The 24,470-nt window shown below is 35.6% G+C and overlaps 1 protein-coding gene across 1 annotated transcript in view; it reads left to right on the top strand.

The window, feature by feature from the left end:
• The window catches only part of Scn7a (sodium voltage-gated channel alpha subunit 7), an 84,059-nt gene extending 67,210 nt beyond the window's left edge, over window positions 1-16,849 (top strand). The window contains exons 18-25 of the mRNA XM_031370490.1: window positions 1,376-1,549; window positions 4,241-4,348; window positions 7,660-7,938; window positions 8,820-8,873; window positions 9,238-9,375; window positions 11,066-11,170; window positions 11,679-11,949; window positions 15,188-16,849. Of these exons, the coding sequence (XP_031226350.1) occupies window positions 1,376-1,549; window positions 4,241-4,348; window positions 7,660-7,938; window positions 8,820-8,873; window positions 9,238-9,375; window positions 11,066-11,170; window positions 11,679-11,949; window positions 15,188-16,251 (2,193 nt within the window). The 3' untranslated portion in view covers window positions 16,252-16,849. The remainder of the gene's footprint in view (window positions 1-1,375; window positions 1,550-4,240; window positions 4,349-7,659; window positions 7,939-8,819; window positions 8,874-9,237; window positions 9,376-11,065; window positions 11,171-11,678; window positions 11,950-15,187) is intronic.
• Window positions 16,850-24,470: the final 7,621 nt, after the last annotated feature.

Raw genomic sequence — 24,470 nt, 5'->3', positions numbered from 1 at the left:
ATATATACATATATACATATATATATACATATATATATATATACATATCTGATGGCAGCTGACTGAGGCATGTCCCTGTAATAGTGAAAATACTGTCTTTCAATTTCAATTGAGGGTTTCTGTTTGACCAAGTTGTTTACTAGTGAGTCAATCATGTTATCCAGCAATATTCGTTGTTTCTGTGGAATTACATTTGATCAGTATAGAGAATTTTGGATGACAATTGTGGAATCAACTGCACTATTCAATATGTACTTTAAAAAAAGTAGATGTCATGATATATTGGGTGGAATTCATGCAATTATTTCACTTGTTGAAGTATTTCTTTAGATTTCATGTTATATTCTTACTGATAGAATAACAGTGGATTTTTGTTTCATGGCCTTGCCAAACTGTGCATGCCTGTCTTCCCTGATCTTAGAACCTAAGCAAAATCAGTCCAGGTTAATACTTAGATGGAAAACACTTTGTCTGTTGGGTACTAAGTATAAAAATCGATGTGTAAAAACACTCTGCTGCAATTCATTTTTTCTAGATATATTAGTTCCATTTTCTTTTTTTTTTAATTAATTTATTTTTTTACACTCCATATTGTATCCCCCCCATCTACCCTCTGACTGTTTCACATCCCATATCTCCTCCCCACTCCACTGTCTCCATGTGGATGTCCCCACCCCCTATCCCACCTAACCTCTAATCTCCCTGGGACCTCCAGTCTCTTGAGGGTTAGGTGCATCATCTTTGAATGAACACAGACCCTGCAGTCCTCTGCTGTATGAGTGTTGGGGGCCTCATATCAGCTGATGTGTGCTGCCTGTTTGGCAGTCCAGTGTTTGAGAGATATCCAGGGTCCTGATTAATTCAGCTTCTTTCAGCCTTCCCTAACCCAACAACAGGGGTCAGCTACTTCTGTTCTTTGGTTGGGTGCAAATATCTGCCTCTGAGTCTTTCAGCTGCTTGCTGGGTCTCCTGGAGTGCTGTCATGCTAGGTCCCTTTTAGTGAGTGCTCCCTAGCCTCAGTAATAGTGTTAGGCCTTGGGACCTCCCCTTGAGCTCGATCCTGCTTTGGGCCTGTCGCTGGACCTTCTTTTCCTCAGTGTTTTCTCCATTTCAATCCCTGTAATTCTGTCAGACAGGAACAATTATGGGTCAGAGGTGTGACTGTGGGATAGCAACCCCATCTTTCACTTGATGTCCTGTCTTCCTGCTGGAGGTATTACCTATACATAGGGATTTGTGAAAGTCATTCACTTTTCACTATGAAAGTCCTTTATTTTCATTTTTATGTCTCATCAGATTTGAAGTTGAATTTAATCCCATATAATCAGAGGTCCTAGAATATTTTGTGTATTACCATGTACAATTTCAATTACAGGCTCTTGAAGACATATATATTGATCAGCGAAAAACCATTAAAATCTTACTGGAGTATGCGGACATGATATTTGCATACATATTCATTCTGGAGATGCTTCTCAAGTGGGTGGCTTATGGCTTTAAGGCCTTTTTCTCTAACAACTGGTACAAGCTGGACTTTATGGTCGTTATCGTACGTATTTTTTTTCCTGTTTTTCAATTTTTTTAAATTTATTCTTTAATCTTTTTTTACAGTCCAGACTTTATCCCCATCCCAGTCCACCTTCTGACTCTTCCACATCCCACAACTCCCCCACTCCTCCACAAGAGGATGTCTCCACCCCCATGAGACCTCCCCACCCCCTGGGGCCCCAAGTCTCTCGAGGCTTAGGTACATCTTCTCTGACTGTGTCCAAACCCGGCAGTCCTCTGCTATATGTGTTGGGGGACTCATATCTGTTGGTGTATGCTGCCTGGTTGGTGGCTCAGTGTCTGAGAGATCCCAGGGGTCCAGGTTAGTTGAGACCGCTGGTCTTCCTGTAGGATCACCCTCCTCCTCAGCTTCTTCCAATATTTCCCTAATGCAGCCACGGGGCTATCATACATATTTTAAGCACTACTCCCTCCTCTGTTCACTCTCACCCTGTGACCTTATTCCCTCTCTTCCCTCCATATAACCTTCACACAAACATCTCATTTTTTACATTTCCATATCTGTAATATTTAATGTCTATTCATATCCTGTCAATGCATAACTTGGCACATCTAATATTACAATTCTAGATTATTACAATAATTCACACATGGAATTACTGATAACAGAATAGTTTACTGAAAAAGATCATGAAAAATCACTAAAAATCTTTAAATCCTATTGATTTTACATTTAAATAATGTCTTCACAATTTGAATATTTATTGTCATCAGAACCATCCTCAGAGTATGAGGGTTTCTCTTGTGGACCATTGGGTAGACTTCATGCTAACATTCCTGCTCTGGCAGAGGTGTGGCTTCTGTTATTTTCTGCACAGAAACCAAGATGGAAAAAGTCAAACGTGGACGTCAGTAAATGCACTTCTCTTAGGGAACTCTATAACAAACAGTTTATCTTCCTCAGAGCAAAATCCAACTTTTTGTAATTAAGTCTCTCTTGATGGGGTAGAGGTGATGCAAGCCTTTAGTCCCAGCTCCCAGGAGGTGGATGGAGGCAGATGGATCTCTGTGCATTTGAGACCAACCTAATGTGATGAGATCGCCTGCTACACTACTTTCCACCCACCCCTGTTCTCTTCCCCTGCAGACACAGTAGATGACCTACCAGCACTGACTTTTCAAGTGCTGCAAATTACTCAATATGACTTCCATCTTGTTGCCTCCATATTCATTCTTTCATCTGGGGTTTTGCACGTGTTTATGTTATAGCTGAAATGAAGCTTTTGAAGTTCCATCATCCTGTGTTTTCTAATAAAATCTACAACCAACCCAGTATTTTCTTGTCACCTTCCTTCACTTCCATAGTGCCTATTAATATTATGTAATTTATTCACTTGTCAGTTTATAATTTGTCTTCCCACACTTAAAGATAAATTTTATTAGATTTTCTGAATATTATCCTTCCCTCTTTTATACTTCTAGGTATATCATATAGCTGATAATGTTTACCCAATGAATATATGATTGTCTATGCTATGCACAACTTCGGAGTTGTTTTTTTACACATAATTTTCTACAGATAATCAATGACTTGCAATAGGTGTCCTCAGTCTTCTAAGTCCATTTTTATCATTAGTCTTCTACTCCATAAGAGACACCAAAGGGTACTGCAGCTCCTCTCTATGCTCTTTGTATCTCTATCCCTGTATGCTTATGTGGACAACACTGTGATTTCAATAACATCAACACCATTTTTATAGCACCAAATTAAGAACAAAAATAGTGTTTCTTGCAGCCCCGTAGGAGGAACAACAATATGAACCAACCAGTACCCCCAGAACTCCCAGGGTCTAAAACACCAACCAAAAGGTACACATGGAGGGACCCATGGCTCCAGCCACATGTATAGCAGAAAATGGCCTTGTGATATCAATGACAGGAGAGGCCCTTGGTCTCTGGAAGGCTTGATGCCCCAATGTAGGTGAAAGACAGGACAGGGAAGCTGAAGCGGGTAGTTTAGTGAGCAGGGGAAAAGGGGATGGGAAGGGGGGGGTTCAGAGGGGATAAAATTTGCAATGTAAATAAAGAAAACATCTAACAAAAATAAGTAAATAAATAAACCATATTTTAAAAAAAGAAAACACAAGAATCCGAGATACAATATGTTTCATTATAGCAGTATCAACATTATTCAATCCTAAGAAACACATATTAAGCACTGACAATTTTATGAATATAAATTTACTTTAGAAGTCACTTAAGCACATAGCCATATATTTTACAATCTATACTTTTGTTTATTTCAATCATTATCTTTCTTCATACATAGCTTCAGGATTTTCTATTATATGTTGTCTTAAGCATAATTGTACACTGGTGAATATTTAAGTATAGACTATATGTGTTTCAATGAATATACTTTCACTGATATATTATAAATGATCTTGGTACAAATTAAAAACAATATATACATTAATTTGGATTATATAGACCATCAGATTTATAAGTATCTATATAAGAATATTATTTGTTTATGGAAATGATTGCTGTTTTACCTTTTATAGAATAATCTTAAAAAAATTATTTTCTTACAGTTTGAATTTTTAAGGGATTGTGAAATATATATTTAGGTGATTAAAAGGTAGGTTTAGAATGGTAGGTTTAGATAGTTTTCTTTCATTATAAGCACAAAGATTATGATCATGTTAATTCTTTTTTTACATATGTGCAGGTGTTTTGTCTTAGCTTAATAGGCAAAACTCGAGAAGATTTGAACCCTCTTACTTCCATAAAGTTCCTTCGAGCACTAAGAGTTCTGTCTCAGTTTGAAAGAATGAAGGTAAGACACATTTAAAACTCAGCTGTGAGTTTTCCTTTAGAACCACTAGATTTCCATGAATTAACAAGCTTTATTCTGGCTTTAAATGGTTATTTTTAGATAGAATATCTTCCAGTGCATACAAATTGAGAAGCTTTGTTAGTCACGCTTTTAGTGAATTTTGGAACCTATTGCTCATAAGACATGAAAACTAACAAAGTAAGTAAAGACAAATGAAAGATGAGTTTCAGAAACAATATATTTCTAACCCTCATATGTATGTATACATTTGTATCATATTTGTATATTTTTATTCTATTTTATATATGATATACAATATAAATGTGTATGTATACATGGGGGACTATCAGGGAAATACTTCAGTTTATTAGCTATTTTAGTATTTCAATTAATTGTATATTAATTTTATAAATGTATTTTGATCATTTTCACCCACAAAATCTTTTTTTCTCCTGATCAAACCGCACTTTCCTATATCTCACACCAATATCATGTTTTCTCCCCCTCTTTTATTTAATAGCTCATTCATTATAGCTTGTACTGACAATATGCTTCTCAGTGTGAGAAATCTACTGGAATATAGTTGACATATAGGGAGCCACACCCTCAAAGAAAACTGACTATCACTCCACACAAGTCATTACTATCCCTGGCTCTTCAGTTGAAGAGTTCAGTTCAGGGGTCTGTCATGTCTAAAATACACCGTTTCACGCTGGTCATTTATAACCTGTGTCTCTGGCAATTTTTCTTCCCCTTATTCGGTCATGGTCTGAACATTAGGAAGGAAGAGTAATTTAAATATTCCATTTGTGACTGAACACTTATTCATGCTTCACATTAACTGCTTTTTTCCTGCATTAATGATCATCCAATGCACAAAGGAAAAATCTGATGATGTCTAAGAATTGCACTACAGGAAGAGAAATACAAATTTATGAGATAATTTGGTACAATGACCATTTAACAAAATAGTAGCAGCTGATGTATACCTAGGAACTGTTAACTCCCAAAGCACTGGATTTTACCAGTTATGCAGTACCAAGCAAGCATCTGTGTCCTCCTGAGTAAGACACCTTATATCCAATCAGAAATCACATAATTATTCCCATAACATTTGCATCTACTTCACCTTGGCCTTCCCTTGTCTCAGCAGTAGTTATTGCAGTTCACAGCATTCACAGCTGAGGAAGATATTTGATGATTCCCCAGACCCCCAGCAGTCTGCTTAGAACATTGTGGTATATGAAGCTAGTATGGAGGCAGTTTCTTAGTCAGTACCAACTTGATTTTCCAGATACTGTGATCAATGTGTATGGTATCTTCAACAATAAGGTCTTATTATCAAGTTCTGTTGAAAGACTAAAAGCCGTGACAGTACTCTGTATTGTGCTGGGAACCTCAGGGTTATCTTTAACAACTCAAGGCAGGTATTACTCACTTGCCTTAGGGCTTTTTATTTAGCAATCTATGGCTTTGGAATAAGCATCATCCCCTATGTAGTGTGTCTTCAATTACACTCTTTAATAAACATATATATATATGTGTGTGTGTGTGTATGTGTGTACATATACATATATATTTATATGAGGTTTTTACCAGCTATGCAGTACCAACTCTGAATATACATTAAATATATGTTATATATGAATATATACTACATATTAATATACACATATAATATATGCATACATGCATGTCTATATCATATATATGAAACTTGTAAAATAGTAGGCCTCTATGTGCTTTAGAAACATTTTTCATGTTAGTTGTTCCTCCCCCAGTTCCTATCTGTACCCGACTCTACTTAGACCTTGTTCCTTATTATTTCTCTACTTTCATATAAGCTGTGTTCTATTCTCCCCTTAAGATCTTTATCCTCCTTTGCCACAAATGGTCCATTTTTAGTTCAAATTAAACACATTAACACAATGATTCAATGCTACAGTCACATGTGAGTGATAAGGAGTATTCAATGTTGGTATTTCTGTGTCTGGGTTATGTTCCATAATCTCATTTCTCTTAATAGTTGAATAAAGTTCTGCTGTATATAGACCACATTTTAGTTATCCATTCATCAGTTGGTGGACATCTATACTTTTTCCATGTCCAAACTAAACTGGGGTAGTATGTATATTATTTACTAAATTAAAGTGAGATTTGCTTTTTTATGAATAAATTCACACATTACACACAGTCAATTCTTACTTGTCCTTTCTCCCCATGTGGATGCGAAAGGCTTTTCTGAACAATATGAAGGTAACCAATGAGTTCAACTATATAAATGCTAAAATATCAGCAAAAGTCCTATGGCTTCATTTTAGAGTTAAAGTAAGGAGATTGTAAATATACCTTAAGTCAAAACATTTATCTAAGAACATAAATCCATGGCATATAAGCAAAGATGTATGGAAAAGATATAAGTATAATAATGGTTGAAAGAGAAAATGAAAAAAAATGTTTAAGCTGATAATGGAAAACAGAATTGATGGTGCTTCCTGGGTGGAAAAGATGTAAAAATATAAATTTCTAGAGAGAGGAAGACAGGCTGCTATGGTTTAAAGGGATTCTGTGAGTATAGAAATCAGTTCAATTTTGACCCAAAAGTTTCAATGTTCTAATTAAAACGTTGTCAGGAGAGAGATGAGAAAACGAAGACAGTCATTGAAGACTGTGGCTGGTGCTCACATCTTTAGGATGTGGACTCATTTCTTCAACCTCTCACCCCACCTGGCTCATTAGTAATATAGCTCAGTGAGGAAAGAGGAGTCTGAGTTAGAGCTATCATGTTTCTTGAGCCAATCTATTGCTTCGACTTCACGAGTACATCTGTTGCAGCTTCATATTTCCTGTGCCTTTCCTTCATTGTCTCCTTTGCAAGTCCATCGTCCCAAAGCCCATAAACCTCAAGTCATTTCTATTCCTGTTCTCTATCACTTTTATATATTTATGTATATAACTTATTTATATATTTATGTATCTATTCTAATTCATGCACTGAGTTTATCTTAGTCATTCTAAGATAGTATAGAATTAACTGAAGTAAAGATTTAGTGTAGTATTTAAACTAATCAGATCTGTTGCCTGTTAATGATGTGCCAGATTTTTGAAGGAATATTGACTAATAGTATAATATTTATTAAAAGTGAATGGCTGTTGAGTTAGTACCACCACTTGGATATTAAGTATTCAAACTCTAGACATACATGTTATATGACTCAATATGTTACTATATCAATTATTACCTTAAATCTGATCATAAATTAAAATGGTTTTCTTTTCTAACCTAAAATGCTCATTTTCTTGAACTCCAGGTGGTCCTGAGAGCTTTGATAAAAACAACCTTACCCACTGTGAGCGTGTTTCTGGTCTGCCTAATGACCTGGCTGCTTTTCAGTGTTATTGGAGTGTACTTATTTGCTGGCAAGTTCTATGAATGCATTGACCCAACTAGTGGAGAAAGATTCTCTGTATTTGAAGTTATGAATAAGAGTCAGTGTGAAAACCTGGTATTTAATGAATCAATGCCATGGGAGAATGCAAAACTGAACTTTGATAATGTTGGAAATGGTTTTCTTTCTTTGTTCCAAGTGGTGAGTATAATTTTTCACCTATTTAAAATCAAATTTATGTTCAAGCTAGAGTCTAAGCGTGCTTCTGTAACAGAATATGGATAATGGACAGATTTGGCTATAAAATAGCTTTGCACTTATTAACTGATAGATAGCAATTATGAGATGGATGATGTTCTATGCTTCTTTGAAGATCCAGTAAGGTAGAGTCTCTTGTGGGAGACACAAGTGGGATAACAGTGCAGACAAAGGAAAAGAAATGCCTAGACTTGACGACTTCTGCCATTGCTCATTGGTAACAGGCTCACAGCCCTTCAGCTTGGATGGCTATTGTCTTCACAACATTTAAAATGCTGAGTGACGGTTACTCAGTAGTCTGATATCCAGCAGATATGCAGAGTCCACCATTCAAATCACATGAATAAGACCACAAGTACAGCTTTGATGCTTATTAACATGCAGTTAGAATTTTAATATCAGTTTTCTTTGTCTCTCTTCGTCTATTGAAACCATATTAAGTATCTTATGAATTTTAAGTGAATTGGGTAAAAATGACAAGCTGACAATAAATGTTTTAAATATCTTAGTTGGACAGTATATTGAAGTGTGGCCAACCCCACCATTCAGTGTTTTACAGTACTAAACAAAAATGAAATAAAGCTTGCTTTTTTTGTTTGTTTGTTTGTTTTAGTTTTTCGAGACAGGGTTTCTCTTTGTAGCCCTAGATGTCCTGGAACTCACTCTGTATGTAGACCAGGTTAGCCTCAAACTAAGAAATCTGCCTGACTCTGCCTCCCAAGTACTGGGATTAAAGGCATGCCCTACCACTGCCTGGCAAAGTTTGCTTTTTATTCACCATAAAAAGTTTTCTATAGGATTCACATATATTTTACATTCAACAGGCAACATTTAATGGATGGATCACTATTATGAATTCAGCAATTGATTCTGTTAATGTAAGTATCTGACATTCCTAATGTCATTGTCAAGGTGATAATTTAAGCATGGTTCACAATAGTTTATTTATGTAGATTAAATCACTTATTTCTTCACATATGGTATTTGATTGGCACAGAATTTCCTTCCAATAATGTATGCAAAAATTGAAGCCTAGTTATCCCACTTGAAGAATTATCATCATTTTAAACCATAACTTAACATCCCAAATCAATATAGCTATGATAGCCTCACACCAAGAAGTCAGAAAAACATTTACTATATTTATCAGAACCAGTGTTCTTGTCATCACTTGTCTTCTAAGTCTTGTGTTTTAAAAAGTTAGTATCCATATTTTACTAATTTTTTCACATTTAATTTTAGGTAGATATGCAGCCTCATTTTGAGTATAACATCTATATGTACAATTACTTTACCATCTTCATTATGCTTGGATTATTTCTCCCTCTGTGTATGCTGATTGGTGTTATTATTAGGAATTTCAACAAGCAGAAAATTAAGATAAGTATAAATATTCTTTCTACATACTTAAAAAATCAGACTGTACAAAATATTTCTAGGATGGTCTTCTTGGTGTAATGTCAGTTCTACATGGTACAAATGTATTAGAACAATAATGTTCGTGTACACTGTAAATATTACAAAAAATGCCCAGCCTTACTGGATCTGCAATATCCAAAGTACATTCAGACAAGAGGTAAAATTAAAACATTCCTGCATTTATGTTTGTTCATAAATAATATTGTAATGAAAACCAAATAACAAAATTTTACTGTGTCTATACACACATGTGTATGTTCAGAAAAAAATTTATTAAATAATGTCTCACTATTCTTTGAAGTAGGCACATGATAAATTCAAGGCATTGTTAAAGTATAATTACAGTAGTTTTTATAGTTAGGCACAGGACATAAATGATGACATATAGAAATTAAATGTATTTTAAATTTGATATTTTACAGACAATTAAATACTTCCAGCTATACATAAAATTATTGAGTTCAAGTTGGCTCAGAATGACTCAATTTTCAAATACTTATGCCTCTATCCACTGGCATCACCATCCCTATGCACAGTGTATGTGTGTGTGTGTGTGTGTGTGTGTGTGTGTGTGTGTGTGTGTGTGTTGGCCTATGTGTGTAAGTGCAGATGTATGTGCACATAAGTGGATATCCATGTGTAAACTAAAGGTCACCTTAAGGTTTCATTCCAGAGGTGTGACATCTACTCTTTCATTTGTTTGCTTAAGACAATTTCTCTCCATGGCCATTGACCCAGAGCTCATTCAGTAGTCTAGCCTGGCTAGCCAGTGCATCCCAGGGATCTGTCTGTCTCGCCTCACCAGCCTCAGGATCGCCTGTGAGGTCATCATGCAGGACCTTTACCTGTGTTCTGAAGATCAGATTGCTTGCAAGGGAAGTACACTGTCACCAGAAGACTTCTGTACTTCAATATAGTCTAAGCCTTCAGAGTCATAAGCATGAGTACAGTCTAAGTTAGAGAGCACCTTTTTAAGTAGAGAAAGCCATACCTCATAAATCTAAGCCGTGTGAATGTTTAATAGTGCAGTCTTCTAGTCAAGGAATGCAAAAAGCTAAGGGATTACATATGATTTAATTTGATGCTGCAGTACCCTAGGACTGTTAGCTTCTGGGTGTCATTAGGTGCTACATGTCATTCCTAGCCCAGATTATGATTGGAGCATAAATAATTACTATTTCTCAAATTAAAGACACTCTTCACTTTAGATATCCTGTATCAGACACTAGAAACAAAAATAAGTCAGCTCTAGAAAGGTGCTGTTCAATAGATGGTATACTTTTTAATATTTTGACTGCATTTATAATATTTGGTCATATTTTAAATTCATAAAAATGCAAAACTATGCAATTCTAATTTTAATTACTTCTGCTTGGTAACAGGCACAAACTATATCTATTAAATTCAATTTGTCACTGAGGGTTTCTAGTGTCTTCCACTGTGTCTCCTTGTCTGTCTAACTGAAAAGAAAAACATGCAATAAAGATGATTTATGATCGTATACTCTGTGTACTTATATGGATTTTTATATAGAAATATGAAAACTTGATTGTGTAAAGAATATAGTCTAATTTTCTAAAGTGTCCAACAATAAAGGGGAGAATTTTGGTGAAATGCAATTTTCTTATCTTTTTATGTATTTCTTTTTTACCAGGGAGGATCAAATATCTTTATAACAGTAAAACAGAAAAAACAGTACCGGGCACTGAAGAAGCTCCTGTATGCAGACTTTCATAAACCAGCACCCCACCCAATAGTGAGAAAATATTATTTTAAATCTTAAAAAAATATTCATTTTATTCAAACTGGGAATATAGCTTAGTGGTAGAATGGTTGCCTGACAAATTCCAGGTCCTAGGTTCGATCCTAGCACCTGAAATGAATAAATACATAAATAAATAAAAACCTTTGAAAAAATAAATATGAAGTGTCTATTTAATTATAATTCATAAGTAACATAAATATCTTTTTATTATTATTTAGAAAATATGTTAGTTGGAGTGGAACTTGCTTGTAGTCCCAGAACATGGGAAGTAGAGGCAGGAGTATCAGGATATAATGTCTGGTCTTCACTCTGTGGGGTGGTAAAGGGGATTGGGGGAAATCAACTATGTCTTAACAACACTTATGAAATGCCTTCTTTGACAAAGGAATTCGAGTGCTGTTTTGTGCTATTTTGGGAGGAAAACTGTAGAATTCAATAAGTATGCTTACAAGTATATACGCAGCTTGCTAATAGACACTGCCCTTTTCTTTACCAACAGAACAAGTTCCAAGGCTTCATTTTTGACCTAGTAACACATCGTGTCTTTAATGTTATCATCATACTTCTTATCTGTTTGCAAGCAACAACCATTATGATCCAAAATGATGAGCAGAGTCCACAAATGGAAACTGCCGTCTTCTGGATGAACTCCATTTTTGTCACGCTGTTCACTCTGGAATGCATACTGAAGCTCACAGCCTTCCACTGCCACTACTTCACCAGTGCATGGAATGTTCATGACTTTATGGTAGTCATTTTCTCCATTACAGGTAAGGTTGGCACTTGTAACTTTTCCTCTATAATAATCATTCAATCTATCACAATATGTACCAAGATAGTGACAATTTGAAGAAGCAAATTGATGAGACCATTTTCTTTCCAAAAGAGAGATTACTATTTACAATATACATATCTATATACATATATGTATATATATATATTCCACTATTTTTTGACAATAAATGTATTTTATGTCTTTAGAAACTTAAGTGTCACAAACTCATGATATGTGCTTGGTTATCAGTAATCTGTAACATTCTAGGCTGTCATGAGAAGTAACAACATATATTAAAATGCATGGCTCACTTTTGAAGCTCACTAGGATTCCTTACTTTTAAGTGTTTTCTATTGGATATTTTATTTATTTACATTTCAAATGTTATCCCCTTTCCTGGTTTCCTCTCGACAAACCCCCTATCCCATCCCCCCTCCCCCTGCTTCTATGGTGGTGCTCCCTGCTTCTATGGTGGTGCTCCCTGCTTCTATGGTGGTGCTCCCTGCTTCTATGATGGTGCTCCCCCACCCACCCACCCACTCCCACCTCTCTGCCCTGGCATTTCCCTACACTGGGAGATCAGACATTTTTAAATGTTCCCAACCTTCTCAGTATTAAAATTTTAGTATTTAAAGGACTTTGGTTCCTTTGATTTTGTCTGTGGTTTTCTCTGACTTGACTAACTTTACATTTGTTGACAAATACATTTCATTATCCTCTTGTCAAATAGATAGAACTCTGGATATTAAGGTTAGGAACAATTTCTGTACACATATAGTTTAGAGACTATCAGGGCAGACATATTCAGAGTGGCACATTCCATATGTGCTGAAGCACAGAGTACCATAGCACAGAGCAAAAGAAAGAGCACCTTGTCGGTAATTGATGGTCAGAGAAAATGTCATTTAAGAAACAAATTTAAACAGAAACCTACTAGGTAAGGGTATATTCAGGTACTAAACTTAGGGCAAAATACATCAGGAATAAAGCTGTTTCTTCAGTGTTTGTTTCTGCATAACTGGGATGTGATCTTCATGTGTGTAGGAAGCATTTAAGAATCAATTATGTCAATGCCTGCACTTAAGGTTCAGGGATCATTGGAGAAAGGGGGTAGGTATGAAGGATATACAAGCCAGAAAACCTTTTTTGGGGAATTTACTGTGAGACTGTGTCTCCTAAGAATGTCAGAAGCTATACCCATGAAGTCTCACCAATGTGGCTGTATAAACATTAGATGAATGAGGATGATAGATACGCTACAAGGGAAAGCCCAGGACATCTCCACCATACACAAAGAACTACAGGAAGTAAGGAGTATTGGAAGTGGAGGGAATAGTCTTTCCAGGGAAGAGCAAACCGATTGGTTATCCCATACCAAGTGGTCAGCCCTGAAAACATATATACATATATGTATATGTGTGTGCATGTAACATTGCACAGAATTGGCAGGTTGTATTTACACATTAAGGAACAAATATGTTTGTACGTGTTTATGCATATAATATATATAGATTGATACATATATACATGCATAGACATATATAAATATGTGTGTGTAATAGCAATTAATGTAAAAAGAGGCCATAAATTTAAAAAAGAGGAATGAATGGTATATGGAAAAGTTTAGATGAAGGGAAGGGAAGAGAATCTAGTGGTATTATATTATAATCTCAAAAGGTTAAAAAATTAAAAGGTTAATAATACCAATCAGAAATTTCATAACAAAAAACGCATATAAACTACCTGTCTAAAATGAGTTCAGAAATTCCCCTTTTTTTGGTAGAATAGCAAATTCATGTCACTGACGACTGAAAAAAATATAAGCTTGTTAGAAAATTATATGGAGATAGAAAGAGGCAACAGGAAAGAAACAAGTGAATTATAGACCTACAGTAACAGAGGTAGGAGTTAAAGAGTGAGAGGGAATAACAAAAGCAGCCATAGAGAAGGCAACTAAACCTGAATTACCAATCTTCTGAGGCAATCATCTGGCCAAGGCACTGATGTAGTCAACTGAACTAAAATAATGAGTATTACTAAATTGAGATGGTTAAGGACTGAGGGAGATGCTGAGGTGAACAAAGAGACCTTGAGCTACTTACTGAGTCTTCAGCAGAATGTTAAGTGATGAGGACAGTGTGGATCACAAAGCAAGGGGATGATAAGAAAGAACAGAGTTAGACAGATAATCCACAGAGGGTCAGAAATGTATCATATCTTTTAATAAAAATGATTGGTCACAGTGTCCCTGGGAATCTCACTGGACAGTTACAATGATACTTATGCTGCCATTTTTCCTTAGAAAAGTAGAGTAGAAGAGAATATGCATTCTGCACTTTAAAGTGTTATGTGAAAAATAATGTCACCAGCAGAGAATTCAGATAAGGGGTTTAATTTCCTGGTAGTGACTGTGAGGATGAATTTGTGCTCAAGTAAGTGAGGATAACTATTTATTAATGGAACATCTTAGAACATGGAAGAAAGATGGGAATTTGTCTAGTGTAGAAGAGTCACTAATACAGAAATAACAGAACCCCACCCAAAATGCCATCTTGGAGAGTGGGCTTGTTAACAAAAGTATACTTACTATCAACAAATACACAAAAGCCTCATGATGTTGTCCTCCATGACCTTCGTAACCAAAATTAACATGAAGCTCTAAGGAGATGCTCACATAGTCTACTTATACTTAAAGTTCTTTGAACTCAAATACTACTTATAAAAGAAATAAATTAGATTAAAATCTATGAACCATTGAATGCCATACAGTTTTATAGTCTTGGTTATCAATAGTGTCTCCTTGTCTTACATTCTATTCATCTTTAATAACTATCATAAGTTAATGTATTATAAAGTCTCTGGGAGAAATTATATTATACATGATACATTATGAATGTATTTTATATTAGTGAGATTGGGCAAAATTCCTCAATCCAACAATGTCAGAAAAATTTTGACTATTGATCTACAATGTGGATCTGGCCATCTGTGATTTCAAATCTATCTTAAAATAATAGCAAAGAAGAATTCTATTCTAAATTTTGGCACATATCCTGATCATTGATACAATTAATAGTCAACTAACCCAATATTCAATATGCTATCCCATGAGATAGGTTAAGTGATGGAGTAATAAGTAGATTCATGAACCATACAGAACTAGATCAATTGCAAAGTTAATTATGTTTTCTATAATAATTTTGTTACTTCCTTGTATCTTTTCTCACACGAAGGGCTGCTGCTACCTTTTACAATAGGACAACACTTGGTGCCTCCATCACTAGTGCAGCTGATACTTCTCTCTCGAGTCATCCATATCCTGCGTCCAGGGAAAGGACCAAAGGTGTTCTATGACCTAATGCTTCCCTTGATGTTGTCGCTCCCGGCATTGCTCAACATTAGTCTTCTCATCTTCCTGGTCATGTTCATCTACGCCGTCTTTGGAATGTACAACTTTGCCTATGTAAAGAAAGAAGCCGGAATTAATGATGTGTCTAATTTTGAGACCTTTGGAAGCAGTATGCTCTGTCTCTTTCAAGTTACAACATTTTCTGGTTGGGACGGGATGCTGGATGCAATTTTCAACAGTCAGTGGTCTGACTGCGATCCCGATAAAATTAATCCAGGGACTCAGGTCAGAGGAGATTGTGGGAGCCCTTCTGTTGGGATTTTTTATTTTGTCAGCTACATCCTCATATCATGGTTGATCATTGTTAATATGTACATTGTTTTGATCATGGAGTTCTTAAGTATTCCTTCTAAGAAAAAAGCCAGGACCTTGAGCGAAGATGACTTTAGGAGATTCTTCCAGGTATTTAACAGGTTTGACCCTGATAGGACCCAGTACATAGACTCGAGCAAGCTTTCTGATTTTGCAGCTGCTCTTGATCCTCCTCTTTTCATGGCCAAACCGAACAAGGGCCAACTTGTAGCCATGGATCTCCCAATGGCTGCAGGGGACAGAATTCATTGCCTTGACATTTTACTTGCCTTTACAAAAAGAGTGATGGGAAAGGATGAGAGGGTGGAGAAAATCCTTTCAGAGATAGAATCTGGGTTTATGTTAGCAAACCCTTTCAAAATCACGTACGAGCCGATTACAACTACTTTGAAACGCAAGCAAGAGGCAGTTTCAGCAACCATCATCCAGCGCGCATATAAAAGTTACCGCTTAAGGCAAAATGACAGGAATGTATCAAATATTCCTGTAATAGATGATGGCAGAGATGATCTTATTTCTAAAGTGGCCCACTCTGGCAAAGTGGAGGAAAAGGCAACTGTTCAATCCCAGATCTAATGGCACTTCCCACTTCTACTTTCTTTACATATTCCCCCAAACACTAAATGCTTCACTAAGCTGAAGACCAGAGACTAGAGATAACGATCCCGTCTGCGTGCCCACATACCTCCATGACAAGCTCAGCTTTGTGTTCAATCTTTCTATGCAGCAGGAAAGACAGCAGCAGCTCAGCGTTGCAGCAGGTAGCTAAACTAGGTAGGTTACTGTTGCCATTTGGTGGTTTAAAATGTTTCTACTTGGCTTGTCGAGTGTTGCCTCGAGTGGTAGATGTGTAGGAGGAAAAGGGAAGAAGGGAAATAAAGCTCAACAGCTAAGCAGTTTTCCTTCTATATTTTATTCGCAATTTTATTTTTTCTTTCTTTTTTTATTAGATAATTTATTTACATTTCAAATGATATCTCCTCTCCTGGTTACCCCTCCAGAAAAATATCAAAAAAACAAAAAACAAAAAACAAAAAACCCTGTTTCCTTCCCCCTCCCCCAGCTCACCGCCCCACCTTCTCTCACCTCCTGGTCCTGGCATTCCCCTACGCTGGGGCATAGAGCCTTCACAGGGCCAAGGGCCTCTTCTCCCATTGATGACCGACTAGGCCATCCTTTCTGTTACATGTGCAGCTAGAGCCATGAGTTCCCCCATGTGTGCTCTTTGGTTGGTGGTTTAGTCCCTGGGAGCTCTGAGGGTACTAGTTAGTTCATAATGTTGTTCGTCCTAAGGGGCTGCAAACTCTTCAGCTCCTTGGGTCCTTTCTCTAGCTCCTTCATTGGGACCCTAGAGCCTCTACTTCTGTATTAGTCGGGCACTGTCAGAGCCTCGAGAGAGAGCCCTTATATCAGGCTCCTGTCAGCCAGCACTTGCTGACATCCACAATAGTGCCTGGGTTTGGTGATTGAATATGGAAAGGATTCCCAGGTGGAGCAGTCTCTGGATTGTCCTTTTTAGAGGCCGGGTCACCACCTTGGGGTTAAGTTGCTAATATGAGATACTTACTTAAAGTGTGATTGTGCTTCAGAAATAAGAAGCACGGCATTAAATCACAAACATGCATAAATGAATGCTGGGAATACGTGCAAGAGGAAAATGCAGGTCTTCAGAAAGTGCCTTTCAGTTCAATCCTGGGCTAATTTACAAGATCTATTTCTAAAAACATTTAACTGAAGACGCCCCCCTTTTTTGCTTTCTTCCTGTTGCATTTATGTATTTTGTTTCCTTTTTTGTTTGCTTGCTTGCTTTGTTTTCTTGCTGTTCTTTAGTTTGGGATAATAGATATTGACATTGTCTCATTGCTCCTGGTTCCTCATAGTCAGGCAAGCTCTCCATGAGCTCCAGTTCAGCAACCACTGAAACTTCCAGAGCAAGAAGCATAGAAAAAAAACCACACTTAATAATGAGTACATTTTCTGTATTTGATTCACATTTATACCTTTTAAAAAGTACACATTTACTAAAAGGATACAATAGAGATAAATGTTAATGGACTAAAGCTTTGCATTATTCTAAAAACTGGTGTATTTTTTTAACCACTTATCCATAGCAGGTGCATGCTGTCATATAAATTAGAAGAGTCGAGGGCAGCAAGCATGTTTATGGGTTTTCAGTGCCCTCACCCTTAATTAGGAAACTGGTCACTTGAATCTCTTTCCATTGCCCTTTGTATTTCTTGTAACTTAAAGAAGGTTATCCTTCAAACACTAAGGGTGGTAAATTAACAGATGAAAGTTCAGTTGGCATTTTGTAACATCATAGTATGCAAATTAGTATAGTGCTCACTTATCTTTTCCCTCATTTCTTTTATATATTGTCATATACACAAGTACTCATGCAAATGTTTTATATTTGAGAATCTATAAAATAACAGATATTAGTTTTAACTACTGATAATATTTTTGTTGATATAAATAGTTTTGATTTCTTCACAAAGTCATTGACTTCCATCCACGTAGTTTGAGAATCTGATATTTTCTCCATTTGTATAAGAACTGATTTCACTGTGCCTATGAAGTCCTCCAGAATTAAAAAGAAAAAAAATATATTCTACTGACTTAGATAAGAAGCTTTAAATGGGTTTTATGATACTCAATGCCAATATATCCTAGAGATTGTATTTTGTAATGAATGCATGGACTTGAGCCTTAACTCCTGTACTCTACTTCTGATCCTCAGAAAATGACTTTACCAACTTACCTTGAACTATCACCTAAGTAAATGTAATTTCAGAATCTAGTGGGTTTTGTGGATTTTTGTTTGTTTGGATGGTTGGTTGGTTGGTAGGTTGTTTTTTATTAAAGTACTTCCCAGTCACTGTTCACTCTTTGTGATGTGATGGAGACTAGAGAATCATGGGAGGTTTAAGTGGTGACACAATGAGAGCTTCTGTGTTACCTCGATGTCTGTTTTCCAACTTCTGGGAATGCCTTAGTGAGGACAGTGCTACAAGTAGTAAGACTGAATCATAACTTGTTACCATAAATCTCATTAAGACAATACACTGAGTTTGAAAATCATTTTGCTGTTACCTTTAAAGAATGCCAAGCAATAGCCATCCAAAAAGTAGAAAGTTTCATTTCTGAATGACTTATTGCTGAATGTCCTCCTTTTGATATTCCATAAAAAAACAATAAATATAACCTGCTAAGCATACTTGGCTCTGTTTGATTTTCTACTATTATTGTTTTAAGCCATGTTGACAAATCTGATTAGTGAATTTTTAAATTATATTTACACAGTAATTTATTCATGTGTTCATCTTCATAGTTCAAGTGTGAAAATCCTTAGGCTGCCTGTGGATCTCTGATGCTTAAATATCAGTATCTGATCTGCTATTAGATCCCGAAAGAGCAAGTTAGGATGTTAGTAAGACTCATATTGACTTTGAAATTCACCTAGGTGTTAGCATAATTGCCATATTTCATCTTCTGTCCCACTAATAGAACATTGATATCGGTTTGATTTAGAGGCTAACCAATTCTAAGGGTTTTTTGCATACAATGCTTTTTTTCCATTGGTTTTCTCATTTCTTTTCCTCACTTTTGTTGATTTCTATTATTGTTGTTAAGATTTCCTTCTTTCTATTGTTCCCTTCATCTTCATTTTTAAACAGTAGAAAAGTAAGTTGTTTATTTCCACATTTTCTTCTTGACTAATATGCCTTAACAAAAAGAAATTCTATATTTATTTGTGCCCTAAAATGTTAATGTGTTGCATGTATTTTTATTTACTTCTATATCTTCTTTTTAGAGACATACAAAAATTTAAGCCTTTACTAAGTAAATTTGGTTTGTGTGACATAGCCCCTTACCCAGTAAGCTCAGAACATGCATTGTCTTTGAACCTATGGATGATTTATCAAAAGTGAACATCTCCTGATCCATAAAAATTGACCTTCATGAATTTCAAAGAATGAATGTCACACAGATTATGTTCTCTGATCACCATGAAGTTTAGGTAAAAATTAAAAGGAAATGCTTAAAACCGTATGTAGGCACCTGTACTCATGTACACACACATGCATTCTCACACATACACACACTTAAAATAAACAAAATAAAATATTTTATAAATAGAACCAAGAGTGTTTCATTTACATATGATTTAAATCATCCTGTTGTGTATAGATTCACTCTTCTAGCGTGTGCTTCTTTTATACAAGTAGAACTTAATTCTAAATTTTTCTTTGGTGCCTATCCTTTGATCCCTGAACTTGTTCTGTTTTATTTTCATGTTTAGAACTTCCTGCATTTTGCTGATTTATAATTTAGATACATTATGGCCTAAGAACACTTAGCATTTGGTCATTTGGTCATGGTTCATTTCTTGACCAAATATTGGCCTGTTTCAGAAGCTGTTCATGGGCAATTGATAGCGTGTGTGTGTGTGTGTGTGTGTGTGTGTGTGTGTGTGTGTGTGTGTGTGTGTTTCCATCCTGTTCAATCACTGTGCTGTGCTGATCATCTGTGTCTTTGATGATTTTATGTTTGTTGATTTTGTTGATTTCTGAGGGGGAATTATTCTCATGTTCCTGTTTTTCTTTTCAATGAATTTTGCTTCATTTTGAAAGGCTGTTATCGACACATTTATATTAAGGATTGCTGGATTTGCCCTGATAAGCCGTTCTTTTTATCATTGTATAATTCACCTCAGAATTGTTCCTTCTGAAGTTGACTTCAGCAGACAATATAATCTGCGCTGCATTTTTAGAAGAATTAAGTTTGGTTTGGTGAATCTTTTCCTTACTTTTGACCATTTTTATTACCAATTTTATATGCCATTGAATTGGAGGTTTCTGATTTGTTGGATTGGTGTAGTCAACCATTTACATTTACCTAGAGATTTATTAGCACTAACAACTGACATTAATTTTTTTCAGGCTGGGAAACCAGGAAAGGATATATCATTTGAAATGTAAATAAAGAAAATACCTAATAATAATAAAAATAATAAAATAAAAGTACCTACAATGTAAAAAAAAGGCTGACATTATTTGCTCTCTAGGGAATTTTCCCCTTCATTTTCTTTTATTTTTAAATTCTGGATCTGCTTTCTTTTTTTTTGAAAAATGATATTCTGTTATAATTTTATTGAAAAATATATATTCCTATCACAGTTTACTCTCCCATGTCTTTCCCACCTCCCGACTAACCCAACTCCTTATTTATAAAGCATTTCTCAGTCCTGTGTTTCATATTGTGAGACATTTCTGTTTAGTTCTGCATCCCATACAGTTATTTGTTTTCCTAATATTCACTGTTCTTTAGTTTTGTATTTATTCTCGATAGTAATCCTCTATTAGATGTATAATTTCTTTTTCTTTTGCATTGGAAAGAAACCAGCTCTCCCTCCTATATTCAGCACAGAGAACAGTTTATTTGGTCTGATAGAGAAACATTCATATTCACCTTCTGGATTTTCACATTTTCCTTTCAGTCTTAAAATGTATTCAAATCTTATATATTTTTGGGAAAATCCTGTGTTTTTAAAGACATGCACACTGTTTTCCTTCTGTATTGTTTCATACTTGAGTTTAAAAAGAAGAAAAACTCTCCTTTGCTCACATGACAGGAAAGTGGCAGGGGGTGGCAAGGGTAAACTGAAAGGCCAAAGGTATGAATTCATCATTATACCATGTAACCACAGCACAAAAGGGCTTTTGTAAAAACCATATGGAAATCTACAACTGTAGAAGCTTCCTCAAACATACTCATATTCATCTATATAAGGAGTTTAAATGAAGTTACTATGTAAATGAGGATGGGCAAATTCTCCAAGATATTAGCAAATAAAACCCTTAGTTCTAGTAATGGGTCATCATTTTTTGGAGCTGTTAGTCAGGGGAGATCCATATATTTCCAAACATAGCCCATTATTGCTACTGTTCTTGGTTACCTTCTACACTTTGACAGGAATATTGGAAATAATATGAGTGCTTCATCTCTACTAGGTAGCTTTCATGGCGCTAGAAGGAACAAACCCTATTAAAATACAATAATGGCTCCCCTGGAAAGATAGAACTGCTGCAGCAATAGTGATGATATAAATCTTACAGGAATAACCAAACACTTTCTCATTGGATTTATGGACCACTCCAAGAAATGGACTTGAAAGCTGGCACTGTAATTGGATCTATGGATGTGTTTCTGGATCTGTTAGAGGCCTATCTAGAGGGAAAGTTACTGCTATTATTCTGCTAAGTGGAAATATGAAACAGGCTCCTAATTACTTAACGTTATATTCAGGGATGAATGTACCTCTCAACCTCCATTTGAAAAGCTTCTTTTTGTAGCAGATGACCACACAAAAACTCACAACTGGCCAGTGTTCAGAGAATGTGAAACTACAGAGCACTCCTTCCTAAGTAGGTCATCTATATCGGACTCTTTCTAAGGAGACTCAGTAGTCATTGAGGCAGATGGAGCATAACACTACTAAGGGCTAGAGACAGAATAAGTCTATAAGCAATGTTTTTTAGATATACAGGCTAGTTGCACATTAACATAATAGTGATAATTAACATACAGTGATTGCTACAGAATGAACTAGTTTGTACAAAATAAACTCAGACACAATCCAAGCATGGAGGGAGGGAAGAGGCCACAAAATCCTACCTAACTGGGGAGGTGTTGACACTTGATAGCTGCTAAGAGAAGGAAAGAGAGTTTCCTTCAACTATAACCCCATGCACTGGACGGAACCCACTCTCAAGAGTATTTTGACAAGCCAAACAACTGGAAAGGCTTAATAAAGAAAGAGCAAACAAAAATTTGGCTGGTTAAGAAAGTGGAGGTAGATAAAGAGAAGTTAAAGAATAGGGTAAATAAGTTTAAAATAAGTTGCATGGAATTTATAACAAATTAATAAAATATTATAACAAGGGTTTGTATCAAAGAATATCACAAAATATGTTTCCTTTGAAATTTAATATTTTTAATTAATATCAGTAATTATAGATTTTAGTTTTGTGCAATATAATGCTTTTACATATGCCTACAATGTGAAATGAGGCTAGTGAATAAATCTAGCTCTCAGTTTTATTTCTATTATGAGACCATTTAAAAATCTTTTAGCAATTTAAATATCATTTAAATTACATTATCATTTGTTATAGTCTGTATTTTCTTGAATAAATTTCTGTTGTTTATTCTTGCTATCTAATAGAAATTCTGTACACTTGGAGTAGCATCCTCATTCATATGCACACCCCTCTCCCACCCTCCTTAGAAGAATTCTACAATTTTACTTCCTAGTTCTATGCATTTACTTTTTTAGATACCATATGTTAGAGAAGTCACTCTGCATTTCTCTTCCTGTTGATGGCTTATTTCACTTAATGTAATGCTGTCCAGATTCATCCATCTTAGTAAACCTTTAGAATGGTAAAATGAACAGTAACCCACCACAAGCATTACAGTAATACACTTACTGCATTTCCTAAGTTCATCTCTGATACAGATACTCAGATGCTTTCATATCTTGGCTTTCATGAATGATGTTACAATGGGCACAAGAGTGTAGAAATTTACTTTGAATACTTTCGATGCCTTTGGATACACATGTACTTGGCGATAAGATTCAAGAGTCAAATAGTAATTCTAATTTTTGGTGTTTTCAGGAATCTTAACATATTGTTCTCCATAATAATTATATTTGCATTCCTACTAGCAACCCTAAAGGTTCCTTTTTTTCCACACCTTCCCCAACACTATTTCACCTTTATATTAAAAGACCTTCTAACAGTTGTAGAGTGATGCCCATTACTTTTTAAGCTTCTATTCCTTTGATGAAATACTGATAAGTTTTTTCATAAATGTGTTAGCTGAATTTATCATTTGTCATACTATTGTTTGAGGGCCTTTGCACATTTTCAATGGCATACTTTCATTTCTACTGAGTTCCTTATGTTCCTTAAATATTTGGGGAGCTTTATATATATAGGCTTCCTATAAAGTATGAGTTTCAAATCTTTTCTCTCAATCCAATAGCTTGGCTCTTCTCTCTAGTAACAGAATCTTTTGCTATATAGAAAGATTTTAGTTTGATGCAATCTGATTTGTTTATTTTTTATCACTATTGCTTATGCTTTTAAGTCATAGTCAAGAACTCTGCTCAGCCCTACATCATGTAATACTGACATATGTTTTATTCTAGCTTTACAGTTTGTGGCATATGGTTGACTCTTTAATCCATTTTGGACAGAGTTTACAGATAATATTAGGTTAGTGTTATTGCCTATGTTTTGGAATCAGATTTAAGAACTCTGCCCATGCCTATATCATAGGACATATATGTTTTATTCTAGCTTTAATGGAGTCTGTCTTATGTTTGACTCTTTAATTCATTTTGAATTGAGTTTTACAAAACATTAGATAAGGTTTCACTTTTGTATTCTGCTTGTGAACATTTGGTTTGCCCAATCTGTTTTGCCCAAGTCTTTATGAAGACTTCTTGTATAGCCCTGTGTGTTCTTGGCCACTATATCAAAAATCAATTGTCCATATGTATATGGGTTTATTTTGGGTCTCTATAATGTGTCTGTTGTCAATTAGTCAATATTTATGCCATCCTTAAGGTATTTTGATCACTAACATGTATATCTAACCTGCAGCCTATGAACTGCATATGCCACTCACACTTTGCGTGAAGGCAGTATCTGAGGAGTAAACTTCAAGGAAAGTCAGTCTCCTGCCTCCGCATTGTCGTCTGGCACCCCAAACTCAGAGGTGGC

This window comes from Mastomys coucha, unplaced genomic scaffold (genome assembly GCF_008632895.1).
Source record: "Mastomys coucha isolate ucsf_1 unplaced genomic scaffold, UCSF_Mcou_1 pScaffold15, whole genome shotgun sequence".
NCBI lineage: Eukaryota > Metazoa > Chordata > Mammalia > Rodentia > Muridae > Mastomys > Mastomys coucha.
This window is presented reverse-complemented; position numbering and strand designations above follow the sequence as displayed.